This window comes from Oryzias melastigma, linkage group LG22 (genome assembly GCF_002922805.2).
Source record: "Oryzias melastigma strain HK-1 linkage group LG22, ASM292280v2, whole genome shotgun sequence".
NCBI lineage: Eukaryota > Metazoa > Chordata > Actinopteri > Beloniformes > Adrianichthyidae > Oryzias > Oryzias melastigma.
In genome coordinates this window covers 8,568,774-8,596,638 of record NC_050533.1, presented here as the reverse complement: position 1 = coordinate 8,596,638, position 27,865 = coordinate 8,568,774, and the positions used below count along the sequence as shown (strand labels likewise).

The 27,865-nt window shown below is 38.2% G+C and overlaps 1 protein-coding gene across 5 annotated transcripts in view; it reads left to right on the top strand.

Moving 5' to 3' along the window:
• fermt2 (fermitin family member 2) overlaps window positions 1–24,291 on the top strand; it is a 40,568-nt gene extending 16,277 nt beyond the window's left edge. Inside the window, exons 3-18 of one of the 5 annotated variants that reach the window (XM_024290277.2) lie at window positions 342–575; window positions 7,030–7,158; window positions 12,617–12,649; window positions 14,650–14,875; window positions 14,947–15,049; window positions 15,139–15,246; window positions 17,294–17,428; window positions 17,544–17,593; window positions 18,071–18,195; window positions 18,365–18,471; window positions 18,553–18,771; window positions 21,410–21,430; window positions 22,027–22,151; window positions 22,244–22,385; window positions 22,757–22,948; window positions 23,022–24,291. In XM_024290277.2, the coding sequence (XP_024146045.1) occupies window positions 342–575; window positions 7,030–7,158; window positions 12,617–12,649; window positions 14,650–14,875; window positions 14,947–15,049; window positions 15,139–15,246; window positions 17,294–17,428; window positions 17,544–17,593; window positions 18,071–18,195; window positions 18,365–18,471; window positions 18,553–18,771; window positions 21,410–21,430; window positions 22,027–22,151; window positions 22,244–22,385; window positions 22,757–22,930 (1,931 nt within the window). In that variant the 3' untranslated portion in view covers window positions 22,931–22,948; window positions 23,022–24,291. Of the gene's footprint in view, window positions 1–341; window positions 576–7,029; window positions 7,159–12,616; window positions 12,650–14,649; window positions 14,876–14,946; window positions 15,050–15,138; window positions 15,247–17,293; window positions 17,429–17,543; window positions 17,594–18,070; window positions 18,196–18,364; window positions 18,472–18,552; window positions 18,772–21,409; window positions 21,431–22,026; window positions 22,152–22,243; window positions 22,386–22,756 lie in introns of all 5 variants that reach the window. The other 4 variants (XM_036209890.1, XM_024290434.2, XM_024290362.2 and 1 more) reach the window with 4 other exon arrangements.
• Window positions 24,292–27,865: the final 3,574 nt, after the last annotated feature.

Genomic DNA, 27,865 nt, shown 5'->3' with positions numbered 1-27,865 from the left:
AAAAGACTACAAAAAGACTTTCAAGAAGGTCGGGAAGTGTAAACCTGATATTCCCACAGTGTGACACAAATGGCCTCATCTTTCACACGCTCCTCTCATCACTCCCTTCGGCTCGACCAACTCCATGCATGTGTCTGCTGGTCTGTGGAGGCGTAACCTTAGTATGTTATAATGTGACGGACACTGATTGCTGTTCTTATACGCTCACTATGTTTATGAAAGGATAGTCATTTAGACAAATTATATGCCAAATGTTTTCATTCCTTTGCTGTTTTTTCATGTTTGATATTTTTTCAAGAAGTATTAAAACTCATCCATGCTAATCTCCTCCTTTATCGCAGATGTGAAGAAGGACTGGTCGGACCACGCCTTGTGGTGGGAGAAGAAGAAAACGTGGCTGCTGAAAACCCACTGGACGTTGGACAAGTATGGCATCCAGGCCGATGCCAGGCTGCTCTTCACCCCCCAACACAAAGTACTGCGCCTCCAGCTGCCCAACATGAAGCACATGAAGGTTAAGGTGAACTTCTCAGACCGGGTCTTCAAGGCGGTGTCCGACATCTGCAAAACATTCAGTGAGTGGAACCCTTCATTTTTAGCACGGCTGGGTATTTAGAAGGACTTTTGATGGACATTTGACAGACATTTTAAGTGTGACTGATGGCAGGTTGGTTGGAAATCATGTTGGACACCGGGCTTAGAGGCCTCGATTTGGACATCCTTGCTCTTAATCTTTGATTTTAGTCACTGAGTGGGAGATTCAGACTGGACACGCTCCAACTAAACACAAACATCCTCCCAACCGTATTCTTAGAAATGTTCTGAATCAGACCCTTAATGGATTGAATTCTGCTAGTCCTGTCCTCCTTTTCTCTTTGTTTTTATGTGGCAATTTGTTGTGTTTATGAAACAAACGCTAGTGCATGCCATTGTCTGCGGCTCCAGTCTGAACACGTCATTGAATTTAAAGAGATGACTGTCTCTCAGTAGTGTTTAGTAGACAGAGATTAGCTTTCCTTCAATGGCTTACTGGTCTCTCATTTGCTTGATGCAGTCAAGTTCCTAATTTAAATACGTCCAATGTTGTAAGGGTCTTACAAGATGGGGGGGGGTTGGGGAAGCTCCACACAGTCCCACTAGAGCTGTGTCCGAGGTCACATGCTGGACCCCATCAACCTCTGACCTGCTATTTCCCTACTTTCCACAGCACACCCCTTACAGGTTTAGAGAAACCCCCCACTCGTGTAAAGCCCCTCCCATAGAGCAGGGTCACAGCACACCTGTTGTCTTTTTGTCACGGGACTTTGTGAAACCACAACTCGCATATCCCAGCAACAGTTTTCATGTATTTTTACAAGTCACTTAACTTTTTGGCGGTGTTTGCGAGCTCGTTCTGTGATTAAATCAGCTGCTTGTTTTTTATTTACTTCACATTTAGAGTCTGCTTTTGAACACAAAGGCTTCAAATCAACAAGACAACAGCTTTGGGGTCAGGCTGCTCAAGAATGTCTCATGCTTTGCTCATAAAACCCTTCAAGGTCCTCAAAAAATTCAGAAAGGTTTTACTTTAGCTTGTTAGAATTGTTACTATTAGCACTACAAGCTTCAGTATGTGTGTGTTTGTGTGTGTGTGTTTGCACACAGCTGTTTTTAATCACAATGACAGATGTTGCAGTGGTGGTTTTTCAATATTCAAGTTACTGGTTTGATTAGTAAACATATAATGTTCTTTTTGGCTAGATATTGACATCATAACTAACTAAGAGTTTTACAAGACAGTGGCTATGACCGAATTCCTTCACTACTCACTATATAGTGCACTATCGAGTGCCCTAGAAATTTCCAAAAATTCTCTGCGAAAAACCAATGAGTGTCGATGCTCACTAGATCTGGAAATATAGACCACAATGCATTGTGTTTGAACTAGTTTTTGTGAAAAAAAAAGTATTTAAATTGTAGTTTTTAAATAACCAACAACGTTTTCATCTTCAGAACATCATAGGTTTCTAAACAATTGTCGTAATGTGCTCTTATTGATAAAGTTTTTACTTTATAATTTCTTGCCATTGTATTGTGCCTGATGGGAGCAAAGTATGGACGATTTGGAGAGACAGGAAGAGACTGGCTCTAAATTTTGTGGTGTCTGTTCAGGAAGAGAAGTGGAAACGAGGGAAAAGAAAGCTGGAGAAGCACCCCCTTTACTGTTTTTTTTAGGAGCAGGAAGTCCACGTTTCTGTAAATCTTTCTTTTTTTAGGGCGGTTAACTCTGAGGTTTGGTCAGCTGTCACACAGAAGTAACATTTTTTTCATTGCATTTTACAGTGCGAGGGATCATATGCTGTCAGCAGTCTGTCTGTTATTTTGTAATGTGACCAAACATTATGTTATCCTTCCAACCTCTGTTATGTCTGGTTTCTACATTATACTATAATTCAATTATGATTGAGAGCATCAACTTCTAAAGCACAGAGGAATTAATGTAGCACTCAAGCTTAAGTATGAAACAAATGGTCTGTGCAACTTCTCCCACATTCAAGGCAGCTGCTCTTTGACTCAGACAAATTGCTTGTGGACTATTGGGGTGAGAAATAAAGTCTGTTTAAGGTTGATGTACTGTAAAATATGAAAATCTCTTGGTTCCACCCCCGTTTTGACCTCTACGTCTGTTTATCAGTTCTCACATCCTGTGCTGCTTTGCTTAGTTGAAATAGACATGGTTTACATTAAGGTTTTTCACATGTGGGTCATAAGAAAACATCATTTGACACTAGAATGTGTTCAACGCTCTTTAGTTATTACTTCTTCACACTGAACATAATGGGAAATAATTGTTTCTTGAGGAAAAAAAAAGCCTTTAAAGCTGTTTCATTTGCAGTGACAAAGACTAAAACTGTTTTAAATGAGGCATTTTTGCATGAAAGCATTCTTTCTCAGCATGGAGGGAGCTTGTTAAACCAATCTTATGAGCCAACACACAAAACACACTCATCACTAGTCACTAACAAGAGACCTAAGAGTCTGAGGGGCTGTAAAAACGAAGCTTCTTCCTTTAGCAAACCACCATTTAAGAGCAACAAGAGTCCGGCTGGTTCTGTCAGCTGTTATGTGTAAACCAACCTTTACTACCATGTAAATCAGACAAAGCAGCATCTTCTGAGGCATACGAGAGGCAGAACGGGTACTTCCTCTTCACTGAGAATCAATTAGATAACCAGAGAAATTAGAGAAGGAAATGAAGTAGACTGGAGTGAGCACAGGGGGATGAGTTGATACTCAGGAGAGCGTCTGGTTCAATCTCTTCATCCTCCAGTGACCTTTTTGACTGCTACTCTGTCGTTTTGGTGCAGCAGATTTATGGCCCATCAACCTGTGGGCTCCTTGACTGGGCCTGAGTGATCTCTTGTCAAAACATGGGAGGACTTTGGTTTGGCTTCCGCTTGAGCTTCTAATTTAAGGTGCATTATTGTCTTTTCCTAAGTAGCATTTTAGGACAATTTTAGCCTCGTCTGCTAGATGATGGGAGGTTTCTTTATCCTCCTAGCCAATGAATTTGTTCTGAAATGAACGGAAAAAATGGCTCAGTCAGTGAGCTTTAATGACCTCAGAAGGTTTTTTTAAATAATACACGTCACTGATGTGTGGTTGTTGGTCATTTGTGTAAACTTGTGGTGAAATGGTCAACTATACAAGTCAGTCTTGCTGCCTAAAGTTCACTTCTTTGTTTTGAAGTTTTTAATCTTTTTTTCTTTTTTTTATAAAGATATTTTTTCAGTTGCTCTAGGTTGCATGTTAGTTTATAAATTTAGACTATGACTGTGTTAGATTCTTTGTGGATGGACTTACTAACTCACTGCAGTGAATCATCTGTTCCGAGGAGTAGATCTCCCAAATCCATGCTGGCTTCCAGTCAGCTCCTCTCCTTTGGCTTCAGGCCTGGTAACTGCCACAAATTTGGAAGATGGAGGATGAGGTCTTATTGTCTACGTGTCATTTCTGCTAATGGAAATAAACCCAAGTGACCATCTGTCACACCTTCCCCTGACACCATTACAAAAAACTCGTACACATTTGATTAATAAAAATTAGTAAAAAAAAAAAAAGCATTGGCAAAAATCAGACTAATAAACTACAAATAATTAAATGCAGCTTTTGCTGTCCTTAAAGTTTTACCTGAAGGTTTTAAAGTCCCACTCCGACCATATTTTTTTCTGTTATAAAATCCTTCCCACTGGTCTTTTAATTATTATTATGCAGTTTTTATGCCAAAAGTGTGTGCGTCTTTTTAAGACATATTTGCTGCAGCACAGCAGGAGTTCATTAGAAATTCACCTCTGGGTTTTGGGCAGGACTGTTGTGAAAGCAACCCAGTGACATACGGTGAGGTTCACGCAGTCAGGGGAGGCAGGTGAAGCTGAGCTTCACCAGGAAAATATAGCTAAGAAAAAGTATATATTAAATAAGATGAATATACTTTTTAGAATTAAAAATAAAAATCAAATGTAATTTTTTTAGATATGTTTTGTTTCTATGATTACCTTTATTGTTGTTTTTTTAGCGTTTCTTCGGTTTAAAAAAAGCTGCGAATTTACGAGTTCCCTGCTCAAATACTCCAGACAGCACTGAGTGAGGCACCTGCACCCCCAGCCTCACCCAGCGTCCCACACACTGAATATATTGTTTCGTCTTTCAATATTCATAAAATATGCTTTATTTTAAAATTACCTAATTTGCTAATCTCTTCCCATTTGTCTGATTATATTGGTGCCAGTTTGTGACTCGGGTATTCTTTTTATCCGCTAAAATGCACTTTAAAAACACACTAGGTGAGGCAGACAGTCCGCTGTAGGTTAGGCACAGCCTCCCCTGACATGACATCACAGCAGTTACCCCACATCCCAGCATGCCTTTGTTTACACTCTCTCCCGTTAGCTTACAGCTCCCCATAACCCCAAGCTAACGTTAGCGTAGCATAAAATAAAAAACGGCAAGCAATATCAGATCTATCCAGTTGCACAGTTTTGAGGCAGATGCCAGCTCAGAAGAGAAAAATGAAGACGTACATGGATCGAGTCGTCTGTAAGTCAAGAATGTAGAACTGTAGCAGAGCAGGGAGATTTTTTTATGGGAGGGGCTGAGTGACAACCCTTTTTTCTGCAAGTTTGCATTTTTTAATGTATATTTTTCATTATATTATTCATTATATTATTAAACTGTGGCTCAATGTCAAAGTAAACTTCCTACTTTTAAAAATCACCCTCATATAGCTGTCTAGATGAGATTACATGCTGGATTTAGCTCAAAAATATTTTATGAAGGGGCATTAACTGCTTTAATTCTGGGACCAGCAAAACTCACAAGTTACAGATATTGTAGTCTTTGTGTTCCTATCTACCCATTTATCTGTGTTTATTTGTGAGAAATACATCTACACAGAGGTTTGTACAGATGTTGGAGCTAAAATGTTTTAGAAGTAAAGGAAATAATATTTTTGGTACCATAAAATATCTTCGCCTTGTTTTGTGTTCTTGAACTGGCTTTGAATATCAATAAAATTAATACAATTTTTGTCAACATCAATTTTTAATTAAATGCAATTTAATTTTATCACACTTTTTTATTTATTCTATTAGTTGTTAAAGCTTTTCTGAAGCTTTAACTCTAAATTATGACAAGAAAATAATAATCAGCACAACTGATAAAGTAAAATATAGTTTTGTTAGGGAGCTTGGTGGTTTTGCCAGATGCCTCGTATATCAACTGACTTTGCACAGTAGATTTGTAATATTTTATACACGAGTCCACATTGTGATTATCAGAGTTAAACAGATGCATAGATGTTGTAGTAAAACACTACATGCTTCTGCAGTGTGTCATCCGGACTGGCAGTCAGTCTGATATACGCCGCATTGTGCCTGCTGGCCTCCTCACGTTGCTCAGTGGGACTAAAGATCGGCAGCAGGCCTAAAACTCACATGGCTGTATAAGGGCACGAGGACTGCGCTCCTGTGCTGCAGCACAGCAAGAATGAGGAAGGAGGGGAGCCAAAGCGAGGCTCAGCGTCCATCTGGTAGTTCTTAAAATCCCTGGAATGCTTTTGCTTTAGTTACACAAACCAAACAAACTTTCTCACCAAGTCAAGATGTTCTCCTGACCCTCCTGCGTGTGCTCTCCTCAACACCTTCTGCCACCTACACCAACAGCTGGTAACACCATTTTCAAACCATCAGGGAAAAACATGTTGTCAGCACCTAAAATATTATAAATTTAGGATCTGATAGTATTTCGTTTTTTTAGCTTAATCTTAAATAAAAATCAAATCCATTGAAGTTTTCATATTCTGCTGCTTCTGTAGTTTGGCTGCTTCAACTCTTCCATCATAGCTACTGGTGAGTGATGTCTCCCTGAGCTTTAAGGCCACAGGATGGAGAGAAAAGAGCCTGAGAGAAGCCAGGGGGGATAGACTGCTGTTCAAGTCATTATATTCACTCGAGTGTCTTGTGTTTACTCTGCGATCTTGCAACCATACAGTCAAATTATGGCTGCTCTTTTAATTTTGAAAACTTGTTAAAAGTGAATTAAGTTCTGTTTTTTTTTTTTTTGCCATCAGCTACCAGAAGTGTTTTCTTGTACTTTAGAGGAATCTGTGTAAAAATAAATAAAAAAGTACTCTGAGACTCTGTCTGGGTTGCATCAGTTCAGGATTACAGCTAAGGCTAAGTTTTTGGGGCCAGAGGAGAGGGATTTGCAATTTTCCACCCCTCGCGTGCACAGCTGTCTATAGAATGGCTCCACATCTCTAGTCTCTGCTTTCTTCATACCTTCTTTCCACATCATACACTTATATTCGAAATTTGTTTATTTAATTTTACTATTTATATTCATATGATTTTAATTATGACCTGCACAACAAAAAACCCCACTAATGACTTTTGTTTTGTTGGTTTATGACGTAAAAAAATATCATTTGGTTGATGTACAAGTTGCTTACGTGGCATTAAGTCAATGTTCTTGCTGTCTCATCCTTACCAGATATCCGGCACCCAGAGGAACTGTCTCTACTGCGCAAACCCCGGGATCCAAAGAAGAAAAAGAAAAAGTTAGAAGAGGCAGAGGAAGACGATCTGGAGCTTGAGGGTCCACTGTTGACTCCTGGATCAGGTAGATTGTTTTTAAAAATTCAAAAACGGTTTGTTAATGAGTTAAGAAAATAGGGAACATTTTATTTTTTACTGTACCATCATGAATTCCAAAACGGTATCCTTTATTTTTGACTAGGCCTCATTAAATCCCTAAGTTATTTTTAAAGAAAATAGGAGGATATGAAGAGGTCTGAATATTCAGAGGAGGCATTGTGGAGAATTTCTTGAGTTTAAAAACTACAAAAACCCCAGCATGAGATCAGCAAATGGAAATTTAATGAGAGCAACAGCTACGAGATATCTGACAGAAATAAGATCAGATTTCCATCAAATCCTCCTATAATCTTAAACAGGGATTAATATGTCTTCTATATGTGGCTGCTTCCTCTGTAAAGTGTGTATTACCAGTTACCTTAAGGACCACAGAACCTTTAAGGTCTTACATTCGTAACCAGTCCTGTAACAAAAGATTTGTGCTTTAAAAATGAGATGTAGAAATTTAAAACGAGATGTGAAATGATTATTTTTAATGAAAAAAGACACAAAGCAAAACCATGTCAACTAGGACAATCTCTATACGATTATTTTAATAGTCAATTATTCAATGATTATTTTTTTCGATTAGTCAGTTAATATTGTTTATTTAAGGTGATGTGCAATCTTTTTTCCAAAAGGTGATCGTGCTGATACTCAGTCTATAGAGGTTCCCGTCATGTATGGTACTACTAATGCTCGGCGGATGATGCGTTCACAAAAATTTTTATTTCACCTAATGAAAGATAAAAAGTTTAAGGTCCATGTTGTAAACTGTTATTTTAAAGAATGTGAACATTGGAGCTAAAGCTCTGGTGTTGAAGCAAATGAGCTTTTTCAGAACTTATGTCAGTAAATGGAGCTTCAATCTCATTTTTTTCAACTACAAACACGCTCGCTAGTTTTACTTTGAAAATTTGGAAGCTTCACTGACACTTTATTCTGAAGATTTGTTTATTTCCGGTGACGGTAGCGCTTGGCATTCGGTTTATTTTTAGTCTGTAATCTTAAAATCCAATGTTATTCTGCATGAGGAAGTAAATCATTACACCCATTCTCTTATAATAAAATGTGAGTAAAAAGGACCTTGTCAAAGATGTTGAGGAGAGTGAGGAAGACGGGATGCTTCCGTTTTAGGTGCTAGTGCAGTGTTGTGCTGCAGTGAAACTTAAGTTTGTATCTGTCTTATTCTTCTATGGTTGAGGAAGGGCTCTACCGCCTCCCAAACTTCCTGTGGTGCTTTGCAATCCAAAGCCAATGACAAAAAAGCAAAAAAAAGAAAAAAAAAACGACTCATTGACAATACTAAATTAGCGTAGACTATTGTTTTTTAAAGTTGATTAATCAACATCGACTAATCGTTGACATCTATGCAGTTTGGGAAATCACTGGTCTGGGTGGTTTTCCTGTCTCGATTTCTCCTTTTGGACGAGTTATCAACTGGATGCAAGTATTTTAAACTAGTTATGTCTGGAATGTTGCACACATGTGACAAAAACAACAGTTTTTTCTCAGCAGCACCACCTCACAGCTGTTGAATCCAAACAGATTCATCTCTGAAATCATTTTTTCCCCACATCTTTCATACTCGGCATGTGATGTTTTAAACTAAAACAAGGCGGCTCTCATGATGGATGAAAAACAGAACTGGAGAGAACGCAAAAGAGATGCAGAAAACAGACCAGACTGATCAAATCAGCGTGGTGCGTCCTTCTAGCATTCTGCTATTGTACTTTTTAAGTAGAAATGCAGTTTTGGACTTATTTTAAGATGAGATTTTAAAATCAAAATCCTACTCTGATTTCCACCCCGTGTCGTTTTGAGCGTATTCCATGCCGTGTTGTGTTGACTCCTCTGGTGGTTGGGAAACCACCAAGTTAACTCCAGATTGTTGCATTCGGCTTCCAGTGACCAAATAAGAGTGTGTGAGGTTGAGGCCTGCATGGAGTCAACAACCATAGACTCCAGTTCTTTGGCAGAGAGGCCTAGGAAGGAATCTTTGAGATTCCACACATAGCTGGTCACACTGCCATTTTAAAACTGAACCAGGCATCACAAGTGCAGCGATCACGGCCTTCCTTAATGGTCTTAATACTGTATAAGAAGAGAGGCATCTGAACAATACACGCCAGACCCTCCGTGACTCATCATCAAAATGAATGAGACACGGTGAATGGGGATCCATGTGTTCAATGGTCTCCTTGAAATGCAGTTTGCTCAATGCTCAACTATGCTTATTGTCAGATGGCTGAAAAATCTGTGTTTAATTTAATCGCTTTTGCAGTAAAAAAAAAAGATATTTACTCCACACACACATTAACATTTGTCTATTTAATTAGATGGAATAAAATGTTGGAGAAAAGTATTTCACTTCACAACGGCGATAATTACACAGATAGTTACATCATTAAGGGTGTGCCACTTTGATTCATGTGGAAAAGTTGGGTTTTGCTACAAGTTGGTAAATGCGGTCACACCATTAGGAGGTGCAGAGAAACATTCCTACAACAGGAATGTGCAGAATCTGTTTACTGTTAGCAATCTCCGTGTGTAATAAATGCGCCTTCATGTCTCCCTGATGTCCTCCTATCACATCACATGTTGCAGTCAGTGAGTCTGTTTCATGACCAAACTGTGAGAGGTTACTCTGTCCCGAGTGGGGAAGGGCTGGCCTCTTGGCCCATTGTGGCCTGATGAAAATCACGGGTTCTAACAGGGAGGAAGAGATGCAATCCGACCTGTAGCCTTTTTGTTTTGCCTCTTTAACAGACAAGCAGATAATTATTCAACTTAATACCTAATTGAAGTTTTAGAATCTAAATCAACGGATGCATCTTCTGTCTTCTAAAGCAGTTGTCTGCGGTACGGAGAAAAAAAAAACACAACCTACTGGTAAATTTTTTTTCTGATTTTATTTATAATCTAATTCTGAAGTTTTATTTTGGAAATCTACTAGACTTTCTTCACCACATCCGACTCATTTTTGATGCATTTTCTTAAAGTGCCAACCGCTAAACTGAAACTCCCAAGCTAGCAAATTTAACAAAAAAACTCAAACGTGTTTGGAAAATTATTTTCTTTTTTTTTTTTTCACTGAAAAGAGCCAATAAGGAAGTGGAAAAAGAGTCTTCAACTTCAAAATAAAATTATTGCTGCATTTACTTTTACAGACAGAAAACAGAAGTCTTTACTCGCAATAAAGAAAAAAAAAAAAAATGATTTATTTATTTTCATTTTTATTCATTAATAGTAAAAACATACAATATTAACTTTGGTTGTAAACTCAAAGATGATGGAAAAAGAAACATTTTCAACAGTTGCTCCAATATGGAGAGAAAATAGACTCATCCATCTGATCTGTGTGTGTAATTCTTGATTTGTAGCTCATCCAATACACTTTGTATGTAACTTTATGTACTTGTAATTGTGTATTCACATGTACAAAAATGACAAAATACAATTTACACATGCGCAACAGCTTAAAACTACCTACACAAACAAATCCTTAAAAATTACACACAAATTGCTTGTTACACACACAAAACTGCATCTACGCAGAAAATTGACTTGAGACTCTTTTTATGTCTCCAATATTTGTGTGTAAGTGATGCGTTTAAATGCTTCTAGAATGCTGGGTCATCAGAGTTTTCTTATCAGCCGCTTGAACTCAAATTGTGAATAATATCTGGTGAAAACATTTTCCCACTTTCGTAAACAGATATGCTGCAGTGATAATTATAGAAAAAGTCTAAATATGTATTTTTAAAACACTCAACACTTAAGTTTCTCTATTCTCATCGCTCCGTCACAGCTGCACTTTCGTTATAGCACCTTCGCCATGGAGTGTGTCTATACCAGGTGTGCTGGCTATATATGTGTGCACCAGATGCTTTGTGCGTACTTTTTAAAGTGTAGTTAGTTTTAAGCTGTTGTAATTTTAAGTTGTTCATGTGTAAATAAATTTTGTATTTTGTAGTTTTTGTACATGTGAAAACACAATTAATAATAATGCGTAATGTTCAGCAACCGATGGTGTTATTTCACGATGGATTCAAGTTTATTATTTTTAGAAAACACACAGTTTAGTGGCAATTTCTTTAGTCTTTCTGCATTTATCGTCCCACCTCAATCGGACGAAGCTGAAGTTGGTGTCCAGTTTTGTGGATTTCATTTTAACATTTATGGATCAAGTGAAAATTCATTACAAATTTTAATGTTTCCAACAGGAAATCTATTTAACAAATAAAGTTTAAAGCAGATATTTTACAGAGGATGAAGATAAACAGTACCCTCAAGTTAGGCGAAACTGGAGGCTGGAATAAATATCAGATGCCCTCTTCAGGCCGGTCCATGAAAATATTGTCAAGCATTAAGCTAGCCAAAAAAGGTTATGAATCACTCCTCTAAAATAACTTTTTTTTGTTTTCGTCAACTAGCTTATAGTAACATAAATGAAAATATGAACCACATGAGCAAAATTTGTATATAATCTTATAAAACAGCCAATTTCAAAATTACTAGACAGAAATTAGGATTAGGTTAAAAACAATAGTGCATCAACAAAATAGTCGTGACTCTGCATGAACATTAAACTATCACGTGATCACTGATGAAGAAAAAAGAGAATGTATAACTCTTATGTGAAGCAGCAAATATTTTTGGTCTTTCCATATCCACAGTACTCAGTTCTGGGGTAAGATAAAAGGAGTTCAGAGGCTTGAATCCCAAAGCTGAAAACCACCACTTAATGCATGTGATGCTTTCTTCACATCTTCAGGCAGAACAGCATCAGAAAACATACTCGTTAATCTGAGAGGAACGCAAAGCAAAAGTGCAGAACCGTGTGTTAACTTCTCTATTAGCGGACTCTGGAAAACAAAAAACTTCAGCATTAAAGAGGAAAAAGTCACTTTTCAGATTTCAGCATCAGGGCGGAGACAGGAGACTAGCATCCATTAGAAAGAATTTTAGATCAACACTAAACATATTCTCCTTTTACAAAGATCCTTTTTCTTATAAAACAATGGCAGACTTCAACACTTTTCTAATTAAACTTTCAAAACCAATACTTTCTTTTCTTTTAAATTGTATTTACTGATTTGTTGTTGTTGGAACTGGACGTTTCCTGTGTTATCTTTATTTGAAGGATATGAGCATATTTAATGTGAACAGAAAAGAGATGCTGAACAGAGACTCCAGTTTGTTGGTTTGGATTGATGTGATGGATTTATAGGATCATAATCGATCATGCCAGAGGGATATCCTGCTTCAACAAGATCAAACTGTGATCTATTCTGAACCTCTTCCTTCTATCTTTATGGATTTTTCCTCATTTTTGAAATTTCCTAACTTTTATCTTTCTTATTTCTTTCGACCTCTCTGTCTGATGTTGTTCTTCCCTCCGTTTCTTTCCTGTCTTTTCCTTTCTAATTGTTCCATTCTAGCCTCTGAAATAATTTACATCGGACCTGTCAAAGGTAAGCCGTCCTTTAACCTCTGTCCTCCTCTCTTAAGCTGCTCTTCCTCACCCTTGCCTCGTTGCCCCGCTCCCACACATAGCTAATGTGCCAAAGTCACATGACGTCCCCTAATCTTTGGGTTGGCAACAGAACCACCTGACTGCTTCTCAGAGAGTCAGCTGATATTTGTGGTCTCATGATAAATGCTTAGACGTCCATTAGAAATGACCTTAAAGCACTTTAGTTTTAAACATCCTTCAGGCCTGCTGGTGCTAAATTATTTTTTAGACTTTTCCTAAAATAGTCGTGTTATGTCAGAGGCTGACTAATAGTTGGTCTCTTGTTTTTCTTTCTCTCAACAGTTGTTTATATTGGAATTACATGCATATCATGAAATCTACAAGCTTTATCTAACACTTAAATTTGCATTTATCAAATTTATTTATTGACAATTTTCTATTTGTTGATAATATTTTAATCATTCTAGTTCCTATTTATTTTTCCTGCAGTGGAGGTTTCATAAACAGGACTGAGGAAGCTCGATGTTTTGTTTTTCTTTTTGCAATGGACTGTCAGCTTTCACCTTCTGCATGGTTCTTTGGATTTTTGAGATTCCTCTAAAGGCCTATGGGAGATGCAAGGAACTCTCCCTGACCTAATGAACCCAGAATGGGGAGAAAGATCCCTGAAGGAAACACTGGATAACACCCCCCACCTCATGTGGAATGGGTGGCCATAGCCTGCACCCTGTTCTCATGACCTCAGCTCGCAAATACAAACTTAAACTCTCACACTCACTTCTACAAACCAGGCCCACTTCCTTATTTCAAAGGGGAATTAGTGGTTTATCCCAGAGTTGCATCTTGACCTAGGTCTTCCAGAGGAGGGACAGGAATGGAGGAGGATGTAGAGAAAAATAGCCTCCAAGGCCAACCAACAGGAAATGCTAACCAAGTCACTTTTGTTTGCTGGGTTTGGGGCCAAAATCCAAAGTTGAATAAGAATTCATGCCAGAAACAAAGGCGTTCGTTTTGGTTCTTGGACTCTGAAATGTTTATTGAGCTCTTATCTTTGCATTCATCCTCGGCTTGGGGTGAATGATGCTATACTTTGCAGTGTGCAGAGACTTCAATCATATTGTTCATCATTTGCATGCTAATCCACACTAGCTTTGTTACCATCAGGACATGAAGAAAAGCTTGTTGTCACTTGATGTTGATCATTGGTAGTGTGGCTTGGATGCAAACGATTGTGCTTTTAAAAAATAGTCTGCTTTTACTTGATGCTTTGTAGGGGTGGAACGGATCACAGATAATCCGTGATGATCACTTGCAATGGTTCTGCACACGTGTACTGCAGATCCCCTACCCACCACACACTGGCACGCATCGTTGAAATCAATTTTACAATTGAATTTTCCTGGAGGGCGTTTCAGTTTGGCCACTAGGTGGCGATCGCGCTACAGCTTTACACCTAAAGCCAGAAGAAGAAGAAGAAGAAAGTATGAGCAAAAAACGATATTTTAGACCAAAAATGGTTATTTAAAAAATATTTCCTTAAGAGTTTGGAAAATTCATGCCTGTGTGAGTTTATAATGTTAATTTAGTCAGTAATGTATGTTTACGTCAACTGAGCATTAGCATTAGCCGTCCTATGGGAAATTCCATTATACGTTGGCATCAAGCTAGCAGACTTTAGCGTTAGGCGTTAGATCGATATCTGCTTTTATGGATCGATGTTTTTTAAAAATAGATAAATCATTTTTTAGCTTTAATCTAGTTATTTTGCCTTTTTTTCCCTTTTTACTGATCCTAACTATGACTCTAAAACCATAACACGATCCGAACCTTGAGTTTTGTGGTCCGTTACACCCCTAATGCTTTGTTTTTTTGACATGATTGTGAAAAAAATAGGTTACGATTTTTTAGTAAGAAGTATTATAAATCCTTTAATGTGTGTTTTGTTAACTAAAACTATTTCTTAAAAAGGTCAAGACTTAATGGATGTCTTCTTTTCAGGGAGCATCTACTCAAGTCCAGGATTATATAGTAAGACCATGACCCCCACGTATGACTCCAGGGATGGAAGCCCACTCTCACCCACCTCAGCCTGGTTCGGTGACAGCCCATTATCTGAGGGCAATCCCAGCATCCTCGCTGTCAGCCAACCGATTTCCTCACCGGACATACTGGTCAAACTCTACAAGCCCCAGTCTCTGTTGGATAAAGCAAAAATCAATCAAGGGTGAGAGGTTTGACCATGTTTTGTATTTAAGGAGTCTCCATTTCTTCATAATCTAACTTGTGTCCGCACAGATGGATGGATTCATCCAGGTCTCTCATGGAGCAGGACGTAAAGGAGAATGAAGTGCTGCTGCTGAGGTTTAAATATCACAGTTTCTTTGACCTCAACCCAAAGGTACCACTGCGTTTCTTGTCAAATCAGAGTGTTTGAAACTCGTGACACATTTTGAGCAAGCTTCTGTATTCTGTCACATTTGTCCTCAGTATGATGCCATCCGTGTAAACCAGCTGTATGAGCAGGCAAAGTGGGCCATCCTCCTGGAGGAAATCGAGTGCACAGAGGAGGAAATGATGATGTTTGCTGCCCTGCAGGTAGGTGGGCCATGCATTTGTAAGAGTGATTGATAATATTCCTTATTCTTCAGTCATTCTTGTCTTAAATTAAAAAATACTGGATCTTCCAGACATTTAGGGGTCTTAATTGGATTACTTTTGCAAAGTCAAAATTTGGTCTTTTTACATTGTTGTAAATGCTATCTTTCTATGAATAACCGTTCGCTTCAGTTTAATTTTTGAGCTTTTATGTTTAAAAAAAATTATTTTAAAGGCAGATCAGGAGAAATTGTGATGTGAAAATGTTGGACGTTTTCATTAGAAGCTATCCAAGCTTCAGAGGACACTGCAGTGTTTGTCAGTGCACATGATATACAGATGTTAACCCCTCGGCGACTTCACTTTGTTGCATCTACTGTTGGGGTAGGGTTCCTGCTATTTCTGACCCTCATAAATTGGGTGCCAAGACCCGAGGACGCCACCCTGTCCCCACTCTGAGGGTAATTATAGAGCATCTTAGGGTGTAGGACCCCCAGACCACCCACACCACGAGAAACGCTCCTGGAGTCTCGGATTCCTTTCAAATCTATATCTCACTGAGTTTTCAGATACGTGTTACCACATATCATTTATGTGTGTGTGTTTGAAGACGTGCCCATCCATGTTCAGCGTGGTGACAGCGCTGTTGCTACCTCTCCGAGAGCAGCCCAGTGGAGTTTTAGTGTGTAGAATGAGCTAAGGTTTCAGTGTTGAGGTATAAAAGGGTCTAAATAAAGACGGACGTCTACACCCTGTGTGCTGCTTAAGGTGTCACCTTGCGTTCACCTGGACGTTTCACTTTGGAGAATTGAAGTAATAGTGGTTGACCTCATTGGATCTAATAAAGCAAACACGAAGTCTTGGTCCGTCCTTGTGGAAGTCCGCGTACAGCGGTCCCTCCATTCATTCTCTCCACAGCTGTTCATTCATATGCTGGTGATGAGTTGCTGTTATAAATATCATTTGTCAACAAGCTCTATTTAGTGTGTATGGCTCACAGTGAGGTGTTCTGTAATTACAGCATCCTGATGAATTGGTGTTTATATATTGACAGTAAAGTGTCTCATAAGCCCCGCCTTTAAACTGACTCTAAAACCCAGTAAATAAGGTAAATTCCATAGTTTCTCTATAGAATTCCCAGGTTGGAATACTCATTTTATGCCAGTTTTTCATGTTTCCTTCTGCTCACAGTCTTTTTCACAACTTAATGGTTGAACATGTTAAAATAAACACCATCTTACCTTAAATTCTCAATTTGATCATACTTTGATCAGTTTTTAGTATTCCCCGTGGTCTTTCAAATATGATTTTTTTGACTAAATCAAAAAACCTGTCATTGTCTAGGACATAGTTTCTGCAGAGCGGCAGCAGTTCTTTAAAAATTTGCTTCCAAGTTGTAGGTGGAACTTTTTAGTGCACAGTGAGCCTGCCTCCATTTCCCATCATCCATCTGTTTACAGGCTAGCTTACAGTCCCTCACAACCTCAACATATTACAAGTGCAACAGCAATTTATGAGCTATCCAGCTGTACAGTTTTGAGACAGATTCCAGCTCAAACGCAGATGTTCATGGATCTGTTTGTCTTCAAGTGGATGAATCTGATTGGAGCGCAGCAGAGAGCTTGAGGCTTGCTGTTGTAGGTTTTACGTCACAGCTACAAGCTTTCTTTTATGACATTTTTTATATGCTCCAGATTGACAACAGTTTAAATGAAGAAATATCCAGAAATACAATTTTAATTTTAATTTTCTTTGTATATGTCCTCTAATATTAGAAAAATGCTACATGTTAAAAACAAGATTTTCATTGGCACCTTTAAAGTATTATTTTATCTCTTTACAGAGATCAGCAAACTTGCTGTTTTCAGAAATCTCCATTTATGTCTAAATTTCCTAAAATGTTGTTTTGTTTGTTTTTGTACTGTATTTAGGATGGAATAAAAGTCTCTGCACAGATTTTTTTGTCACTTAAACTTTAACATCTTCAATATATTTGAAAGGAATGTAACATCTGCTTTTTTATGTATTTTTTTCCTTCTTTTCTCAGTATCACATCAACAAGCTGTCAATCATGTCATCAGACAACCATATGAACAACAGTGAGAAGGAGGTGGATGAGGTGGATGCGGCTCTCTCCGACCTGGAGATCACTTTGGAAGGAGGGAAGACCTCCAACACACTGGTATGTCTGCTCTGATGTCTCTGAAGGAAAATGATTTTATAAAAACTATTTGAGAAACATTTTAAGTAAATGAAAATCATAAAAAGCTGGATTTAAATGTTCCTTTTCTCCTCAGGGGGACATCACCTCAATTCCTGAGCTTGCAGATTATGTCAAAGTTTTCAAGTAAGTTCACTTTTACAACGAATTTATCCCAAATAACTTGATGTGAAATGTAAACAGATGCATCTCAATGTTTACAGACAATTCTAAATAAAAAAAAATGTAGTCAAACTTAGAACCACAAAGTCATATTTTCGTTTTTTGGCTGTTTACTTCTTTCTGGGAGCAAAGTTTCGGCTTGGCTCTTCAGAGCGTTGGACTGAACAGACTTTAAAACCGAAAGACTTTGCTGACAGGCGGGCGACTCCTGGTGTGTTTGTCCCATAAAATCAACGTCATAAACTTTAATATCAAGAGGCCTTTCCTTTGTAATCATTTTGAACAAAGCTGGCTTGTTTTCATCCTCTTGCCGACTTTGCACTTCAGAATTTCCCACTTTCTTCTTCCTAAAGTCTCTCCTCCCCCTCTGTTCACGTTTATCAGCAAAAAAAAGTGTATTTCCATTTAAAATTTGACTGTTCGTTTCCTTCACTCCTCCAGGCCAAAAAAGCTGACGCTAAAGGGCTATAAGCAGTACTGGTGCACGTTCAAGGACATCACAATTTCCTGTTACAAGAGTAAAGAGGAGGCTCATGGGACACCTTCTTACCAGATGAACCTCAGAGGTGCTGACACATCCTTTTATGAACAAAATCCTCCCAAAACTGTCATGTCATGGTGGAATGTGACGCTTTATTTATCTGCTGAGTAAATGTTATCTTTGGTGGTGTGTCTAAAGAGTCAGGGTGACCTTTTGACCTCCTCTTCCTGTCCTGCGCTCTGTTGTGTGTGTAGGTTGTGAGGTGACGCCGGATGTTAATATCTCAGGTCAGAAATTTAACATCAAGCTACTGATCCCAGTGGCTGATGGGATGAATGAGATCTGGCTTCGGTGTGACACGGTAATCTCCAAGCCAACACTCCCGCTTTTGAAGTTTTTCCTCTTGAGATGCGTTTACCATCGTTGAATTTCCTCCTCCCAGGAGAAACAGTACGCTCACTGGATGGCCGCATGTCGGCTGGCGTCCAAAGGGAAGACCATGGCGGACAGCTCGTACAACCTGGAGGTCCAAAATATTCTGTCCTTCCTGAAGATGCAGCACATGAACCCGGACCCCGCGTTCATCGAGCCCATCACCACGGACATTAACCCAGAATGCCTGGTCTCGCCGCGCTACCTTAAGAAGTACAAGAACAAGCAGGTAAACCGTTCAAGCCACAAATCAGATCAACAGATGAATACACGCGTTGATCTTTTTGCTGAAATTGAACTGTGAAGCGTGTGATGCTCCCCAAACGGGCGCCTCCTGGCATCAGACTTGTCCCTCCCTGGAATGTAGCCTCCACTCCCCCTTCGTTACTTTCTTTCTTTCTTTCTACTCCTCCTGTCGTCTACCAACCCCCTCCATCCACGGGGAAGCCACTACTCCTTCCTTTTTCATTCTGTAACCAAACTTTCATAGAGACTCCAAATTCATGACTACATTTGCTCTAAATCTGAACTTATTTCCTGTATTTTTCCACAGTCATAGTTAATGAGCAAATAAAATATTTGACTGTTAATAATGAGAGTTTTCTCAGAGACATCAGATTTGCATGCAAGCAAATCTGCTTTTGTGTGTTTGCATGCGTTTGTGTGTACACACTGGAGCAGCTGAGTACACGGCACACGGTTGTGTTAGGCTGCTGCCTCCCTCAAACATTTGTTTACGTTGCAGTCGTTTTGGGGGATTTTGTAAGTGGGCCAGGGGGATGTCAGGACAGAAAGTGATTCAGGAGTTCTCCCAACCACATCCTCACACATGCGTGTCCAAAGAGACATCTGGAGGTACAGCTGAACCAGTTTGAGAACGGATTCAAAGGGCAGAACCATAAATGTGGACGATATTCACCTCAGCTTGTAAACCAAACCAGTGAGGCGTGGTGAGGTACAGCAGTGATCCCCAACCGGTACGGTGGGTAAGGCACAATGAAAAAAAAAAAAATCAATTAAAGGGAAAACTACTAACTTCATATTAATAAGCAGATCAACATTTTCAAGAATGTTCTGTTTTTGGCAGAAACCATCTTGCTAATAAAGTTGCACAAGCGATGGATTCACATTGTTAATATATGATGGAAAAAAAGTGTTTGGTGACCTTTTCTGTTTTATTTATTTATTTTATTTATCCATCTTTAAAGGGACCCTACCAGGATTTTTCTTAAAAGAACGCTGCGGAAAAAGTAACAAACACATGTTTGAGCTGGAATTTATTGAAGACCTGATGAAACTGGAAGATCTACGGTATTCTGCATCTAAAATGAACATTTTTTTTTTTTACTGATTATCACTGGGTAGGGAATAAATTGAGCATTGTGTTAGTCTGGAGGCGGAGCTCTCAGCAGATTCTTCCTGAAGGGAGCTGTTGGCATTGATCTTAGGTCAGCACGTTTCCACCCGCTCGTTTTCGTGGGTATGGGAGGGGCTGCTGCAGACAGTGCAGGTTTTTAGAGGATTACTCTTAAATGCATGTACAGATCAAAATACCACTTTAGGATTCTTTATAGTGAGGAATGGACAGTAAAATGCATTTAAAACCTCAAAAATAGAATTTTCATGGTAGGGCACCTTTAAAGGTTGAATGAAATTGAAGTTGGCGTCAGATTTTTATTTTTTTTTTCTTAGCTCCACTTTGACAGTTATGAGTTTAAGTGAAAATCTGCATCATATTTTACATGAAATCTAGTCAAAAATTAAGTTAAAAGCAGCTGCAGATATTTTACAGAGGATGAAGAACTTTACCATTTAAAAAAAAAAAAATCAGCTCTGTACAGGCCAGTCTGTGAAAATATTTTCTGACATTAGCCCTTTAACATCTGAAGAATCGCCGGCGACGCTTAAACACAAAATCTTTAACATGAAGGCGCACGCCGCTTTTTCTCCTTCAGAATCTACTGGAATTATGTTGATCGAGTTCACGGTTGAATAGTTACAGTAAATCAGGGAAAAAAAACACTGCAGCTCCGTCCGGTGTTAAAGGGTTAAGGCGGTCCGTGACCTGAAACAGTTCCACAGGACAACCTTACTGTTTTAGATCTACAGTTTTGGCTAAAAGGAAGTACATTCTGTCTTTAAAAAAAAAAGAAAAAGAAAACCAAAAAGCTTATCTGACAATAAAAGAAAGAGAAACTCTGAAATGCAGAGGACTATTCCCAGAACCGATACTAACAGATTGGATTACCTAGAACCCTCAGACTCATTGTAAACCCTTCCTGTGTAGTGGGCGTGGGGGCATCCGGAAATGAGCCTTACTCGGGAATGTTGCGCGGGAAAACTGTCTGGGAAAAGCCCCTCAACCCCTCCCCATCTCCCCTCCAACTGGACTTCCTGTTGTAAGATTTGTCCGAGTAAACTTCCGCTCCGCATCTTTAGGCGGAAACACACTCAGGGATTTTTTTTTTTTTTTTAGACAGAGCCTGAACATTTTAGAAAGAACTGTGTGCTACAGAGGATGTACACTGCCATCTTGTGGATGAAGGATGTTTTGCATCATTACTGATTATTTGAAGGTCCCAAATGATCAAAATTCTAGATCTGCTGTTTGAATTGACCTATCATGAAGTTTGTTTTCTCTTTCCACTCTCCTCCTTGTTGCTAAAAGTTGCATGACACCCACTCCCCCAAACTGTCCTTTTTTATTGCAGCAACAGTTGCTTGTATTAATTTTTGTTATTGTTTTCTTATTCTTTCTCCCTCCACTGTGACATCTTACTTGCTTGTTCTCCCTTTTCCAATATTCCTTTTTTCTTTCTCTTTTTTGTCAACCTGTACATCTTTCCATCCCCACCTCTCCTCTTCAGCCAGGCTATATCAGGGACTTGGTGAGTTCAAATCTCCACTGGGTGCGCTCACCTCTCAGATAAGTGCATGGAAGTGTGAACTTCTTCTGTCCTGGTCATTTTGTTTGACTAAACAGCATAAATCTGTCACCGTAGAGTAGGAACGTTTTGTTGTCTGCCTGCTGCTTTAGTGTGCATCTAAAACACCACAATAAAATACTGACATGACAAATGGAGATTGGTTTCCGTTCTAAACACAGATCAAACCATTAGTCTTTAAATATAATATTGCATCTTTTTAGTTCATTTTTTTATGCATTTTAGGAATTGATTGTGCTAATTCTCTCCATTTATTGTATCAGTGATGTCCATATTCCTGCTCTTAAACTCTGTCGATTAACCCCTCTCTGGTGGACTGTTTATTGATTGAACCGAGCAAACAACCACAGCAGAAATGTTCTGGTCGTTTGCTTTTATTTGGTGGAATCGGTGAACTAAATCGGCTCCTTTCACATCAGGTTTGGGTGATGCTTGGATTTAAAGCTTGGTGATGGGGGGGCTTATCTTTTGGTATAATGTGGTTAGTTTATCTTAAGAGGAGCTCGTCATAAACTTTCCACTGTTTTTGTGTATTTCAGATTTCCGCCCGGATTCTTGAAGCCCACCAGAACGTGGCTCAGATGAGTCTCATCGAGGCCAAGATGCGCTTCATCCAGGCGTGGCAATCTCTGCCCGAGTTCGGAATCACTCATTTTCTTGCAAAGTACGATTTTCACATTTCACTCTTTAAAAAATGTTTTTTACTAGTCTTTCAAGTCAGACTTTTTTTTTTTACATTTGAATATATTTTTCCAGGTTCCAAGGTGGAAAGAAGGAGGAGCTGATTGGAATCACCTACAATCGGTTGATCCGTATGGACGCTCACACTGGAGACGCCATCAAGACCTGGCGCTTCAGCAACATGAAACAGTGGAATGTCAACTGGGAGATCAAGATGGTACAGACCCCATCATTGCCTCACAGTACACTAAAAATACATGTCTATGATTAATAGTATAAAGTTATGCAAGTATTGTTTAGATTTATATAATGTGAATCTTTGAAGTTACTGGAAAAAGACACAAAGAGATGAGCTTAAATGAGCATTTGCTTCTGCCTTTCACCTTTTCAAACATTCATTTATTGAATTCGCTTTGGATTATTTTTTTATAAAAGGTGATTGCATTGATTTTTTTAAGTATTTTTTGTAATATTTTACATAATTAAAATAAACTCAAAATATGAAGACTCTTGACTGTAGGTTGCATGAATTTTAAAGGACGTGTTCTGATTCGTGGCGCTGAACTTCGTTTGCTCTCGTGCGCTCAGGTGACGGTGGAGTTTGCAGACGAGCCCAGCCTCTCTTTCATCTGCGCAGAGGTGGACTGCAAAGTGGTGCACGAGTTCATCGGTGGCTACATCTTCCTGTCGACGCGCGCCAAGGACCAGAACGAATCATTAGACGAGGAAATGTTCTACAAACTGACCAGCGGCTGGATCTGATCCGTCATGGCGGCAGAGGTCAGTGGAAGCTGCAAACAGGAGGCAAGATGAAGGTCTATGAGTTTATTTTATTCTTTGTATTTTTTTTCAGTGTTTTGAGGCTGTTCTGAAGTAGCAGCATGAAATCTGCCATGACTGAACCAGTTTTTATTGTTACGGTTTTTGTTACTACACTAATCCTTTGGTGGAAACATCTTTACACTACTCGTCTCCTCTACTCTTAAATCTCTGAACATTTATGTCCACAGTTAGTTTCCAAGAAAAAGAAGTGTTTCCCTAAAACTTGTTGATACATCGCCACAAACAAATGAAGTTATCTATTTATCTTAAAAGAAGGACTTTATAATAATGTTTGATTTTATTGCAGCTCTGCATTTCCATCCACTTTGATTTTTACTCTCTGAAGTCGTGTTTCAGCACTTCCGCCATATAAACTTTTGTTTTCTAAATGAATAAGCTGTTACATTATTGTTCTTCCGTTCGCTTTCGTCTTGAATATTTGTCTTTTTCTGTTAAATAACCCCATCGATCGTGTATGAAGTGACATCGATAAATGAGCATGTCTGAAAATGTGTGTGGCTTTGAGAGTCTGGTTTCCTTGATGCCTAATTTACCAAAAACAATCCGATCAATCCAGTTTATGTAAGTTATTTGCAAAAAAAATCAAAAATAGGGCCTTTAATTGTAAGATTTTTTTTAAAGTGGTAACCAGAGATCTGAAGCCACACATTGATGAGTGACTGGAGGGACGCCATCCGTCCCTCTAAGCTCCGCCTACATTGATAGGAATCTGTTCCTCACACCGTATAGTATTATTGCTGTTATCTACACACCAGCAGAAGGTCACATTTTGAAGAATGAATATGCAAACGTTTTTCCCAGAGGATGAAGGATTAAGAAATGAAGTGTTATTTTGTTTTTTTGTAACTAATGTAAAAAAACACAAACATTTTATAGAATTGTACAGTTTTGTTTTTTTTTTTTTTTTTTTTCTGAATTGGAAGTTGTTTCAGTGAAAAGGGGCGAAGCCATTTGTCATCATGTGTAGTTTTCAGAATTGTTGTGGTCTAACTGAGCTTTCAGATAAAGATATATATATATGAAGATATATGAATAAGACACTAGTCTCAAACTCCAGGTTTGTTAAGATTCTTTTTCTAATTTCATATTTAGCATGTCCTGTTTTTCCTTTTTTGTTGAGAGTTTCTTACCTTTTGGCTGAAAATGTGACCGATTCAGCCTTTTTAAAAAGATTCACTTATTTGTTTTTTTTTTCTCCCACAAAAGAAGGTGTGTTGTTTTAATGTATGCATTAGATCCTGGGGTTTGAGAAAAGTCAGCATTAAAAAAAAAAGAAAAAACGTCTTTTTGTCTTTTATATTATTTCTTCTCTCTCTAATATTGTTTTTTGTGCGTCTTCATTGTCTGAAGCAGTGATGCATGTCATGAAGCTCTTCTTTTCCTGACTGTAAAAATGCATTTATTTTAAAATAAATAAAGTAATTTTTATTTAAATTCTGTTCTAGTCCTTTTTTTTCTGGAAAAACCTGTGCTAGCGACAAATGTGAGCATTTTTTAAAGTCAATGTAATGTCAAATGACTTCATATTTTAGTGATAATCCACAGTAATACTGCACACCTAAAATAGAAATTCCAGTCACATAGCCCAAATGTTCTGTATCACTGTGCAGGCTTCTTTAAAACAAATGTTTGCGTCATGATCTGGACAAAAACATTCACTTCCACTGAACATCTTCTTTATTGAACCTATTATGACGATTGGCATTTATATCGCTTTCCTTTGCCGTTGTTGCTGTTGTCTGTGCCAGCTCAGCATGTTACCGTGACAACATGCTGCACCAGGCACCACATATCAAATAATCTGCTTTTTGTGACAAACTGAAAAAAGTACTAAAAATCGATTTGTGACTGTAAGCGAGATAATGCGCTTCGAAGTGTGCATTATCACTAATTAACAGGAAGCAACTGTCCAAAGCAAAGGCTTCCACCACCTAAGTTAATTTCTGATAATGCACACTACGTTGGGGATTATCACTTGCATAAAGATTTTTTTTTGCTATAGTTTGTAAAAATAAGCATTACATTTGCAATCGCATTATCTAAAGTCATGGAAACCTGGAACCTACAGCCTTACTCTCCACTTTCTAAGAACAATCCAAGCCTGCTGGGTTTTTTAATTATTTATTTTTTATAAAGGTAGAATAGCAAAACTTTGAACAGCTTAAGAAGCAAAGATGAGAATCATTTGATGATTAAATTGTATTTGATGCTCTGCCTTAGTATCAAAAACAGCTTTTGATTTTATTGATTTCTGCTGGAGAATAATTTATATCTTTATTTACATTTCATTGCTCATAAATTACATGGTATATATGTATATATATATATATATATATATATATATATATATATATATATATATATATATATATATATATATATATATACATACATATATGCAGATATAGGTGCTTAATTTCCAATAATGGCTTGGTTCAAGAACAACACAGTTAACTGCGGTTAGGCTTCATGTTCTATCCACTAGATGGCAGTGTAGTGCCTCAGACCAGTCGTTCACATTGAATCAGAAACCAGCAGAAAGTGGCAGATTGAGGAGGATATCAGACCGAGGAACACCTGCTCAGGATGTCTTTTTACCGGCGTTTATGCGTTCTGCAAGCAGGAAAATGACAGTGACATGCAAAATGTTTGAAATATTTGTGGAAATATGAAGGGTTCTCCTTACACAGAAAATGTTCCAAAACTGCTTTGGTCTATTTAAATAAGTCTAAATGTAGGAGCCTCAGTGGAGCTAACATGCTGTTTAGCCTTTGTCTGATGTTCTCTAAATATAGCCCGTTCCAGCAGTGGGATCTGGCCTATTGTGCACAGTCTGCATGGGAAGTGGAGACATGATGACTCCACCCATTGATGTGGAGTTCTGGAACCCCTCGGGAGGATGCTGCCTGCATGATAGCCTTTAAATATGAGAAGAAAATGTGCAGAGAGACTTAAGGAGAACCTGTAAAGGACAAACAATACCTGCTTTACTGCAGGAAGTGGAGAACAATCCAAAGAACAGAGTCGCACCTGTTGCCGTCCAGACACAAAGACTTCCTGATACATGGAGGACACAGTTCAGCAGCAATAAAAGCCGCTCTGCTTTCCTTTCGTTCTCAGACGGTTAACGTCACTCGTCATGGAGCTCGCTGCCCAAGAGCGCGAGGAAGTGTTTCTGACATTCATCCCGTTCGCCTGCAGTGAACAGAGTCTTGGATAATGTCAGCCATGACAGCAGATGTGCTGATAAGTTGAAGAAAAAACTCTTTCACTTCTTTAAAGGGTTTTGACCTTTCTGTACATCAACTGGATTCTTCTCTCTTTTTATTTAAATTACTGTCACCAACTCTGAACTACATTTAAATGTAAAAAAAGTCCCCACTTAAGTATATTGCAACCTCTCTATCAACAACTAAAACACTGATGATCCTGAGAGAAAGCATAAATCGTTTGTATTCAGTTTCCATGGAAATTAAATTCATTTTTTTCCATCCAAAACATATATTTATGTAATATACACATAATAGTATTCTGTGGGTACTTATAATTTTAAAGACTGCATTTTGTGCATGAACAGCCCATATTGTTAAGCCTGGGGCAAATAGACACTGAATATTTTTGTAACAATTGATTTTATGGCGGCCATCTTTAAAAATGGCTGCCAATTTGGGGTTTCTCGTGCTTTTCTGAAACTGGAGAACTTAAGGTACATCCATGCTAAATTTGGAGCTTATTTTGGTACCACAAAATGCACAATTTGTCTGACATATATCGTCGTTTCACTGTAAAAGTCTTCCCTTTTATTTATGAAAAAAAATTATAAAAAAATCCTGTTTTATGTGGAAATAGTTTCTGCAGAGTTTCGGCAGTAGTTCATTGGAAAATTCGCATCTGGGTTGTGTAAGCCTGCCCTCACTTCCCATCATCCCTATGTACATTCTCCTGCTAGCTTACAGCCCCTCACAACCCCAAGCTAACAATAGCGGAGCAACGAAAATGTCAAGCAATATCAGAGCTATCCATCTGTTGACCCAGATGCCAGCTCGGACCAGGAAAACGAAGACTCACATGGATCTAGTCCTCTAAAAGTCCAACGACATTCTTTTGTCTGCTTCTGATTCACACCAATTGGAATAAAGAAATACTCAGAAATGTCATTTTAAATTTAATTTTCTTCTTTGTATATGTCCTCCATCAGACAAAAATGCCACAAGAAAATATTATAAATAGCATGATTTTCATTGAAATGTGTCTTTAAATCATCAAATTAGAGTTGAGATTTAGCTTTTTGATTTATTTGTTTGCCACCAATTATTAATTAGTCAAGTTTAAAGTTTCATTTGGCTGTGGCAGCTTGTGTTCCAGTTAATACCCTGATCCACAATATACATAAAATGAGCAAAATCTTTTTTTTTTTTTTTTGTTTATGACAAAGGAGATAGTCATTAAAGGTTTTTCTCTACATATCTATCAGACATTTTATTTTTTTTGTTCAAAAAGGTGAAAATTTTTGAATTGCTTTATGTTTTAATGTGAAAAAAACTGGTCATACTTTATATAAGATTCCTTAACAAGCTTTGTTTATAGGGCGTTAGTGAGACATTTATTAGCAAAAATAAGTTAAAGTAAGATTCATTACCATCTAAAGTGAGACTATGGTCTACAAAGGCCATATTAATAAACTGCTCACAAGCTTAACACATTTATTAACTATTTTTGTCCACATTATCTTCAGTGTTTTGCCGTCTCTTACAGTCCTCATGTAAAGTGTTACCAAAAAACGATTCAAATATGAGAAAAACCACATCAATGTAGCAAAACATCTGGAAAACTACTTGTCATTCCAGCAGTGGA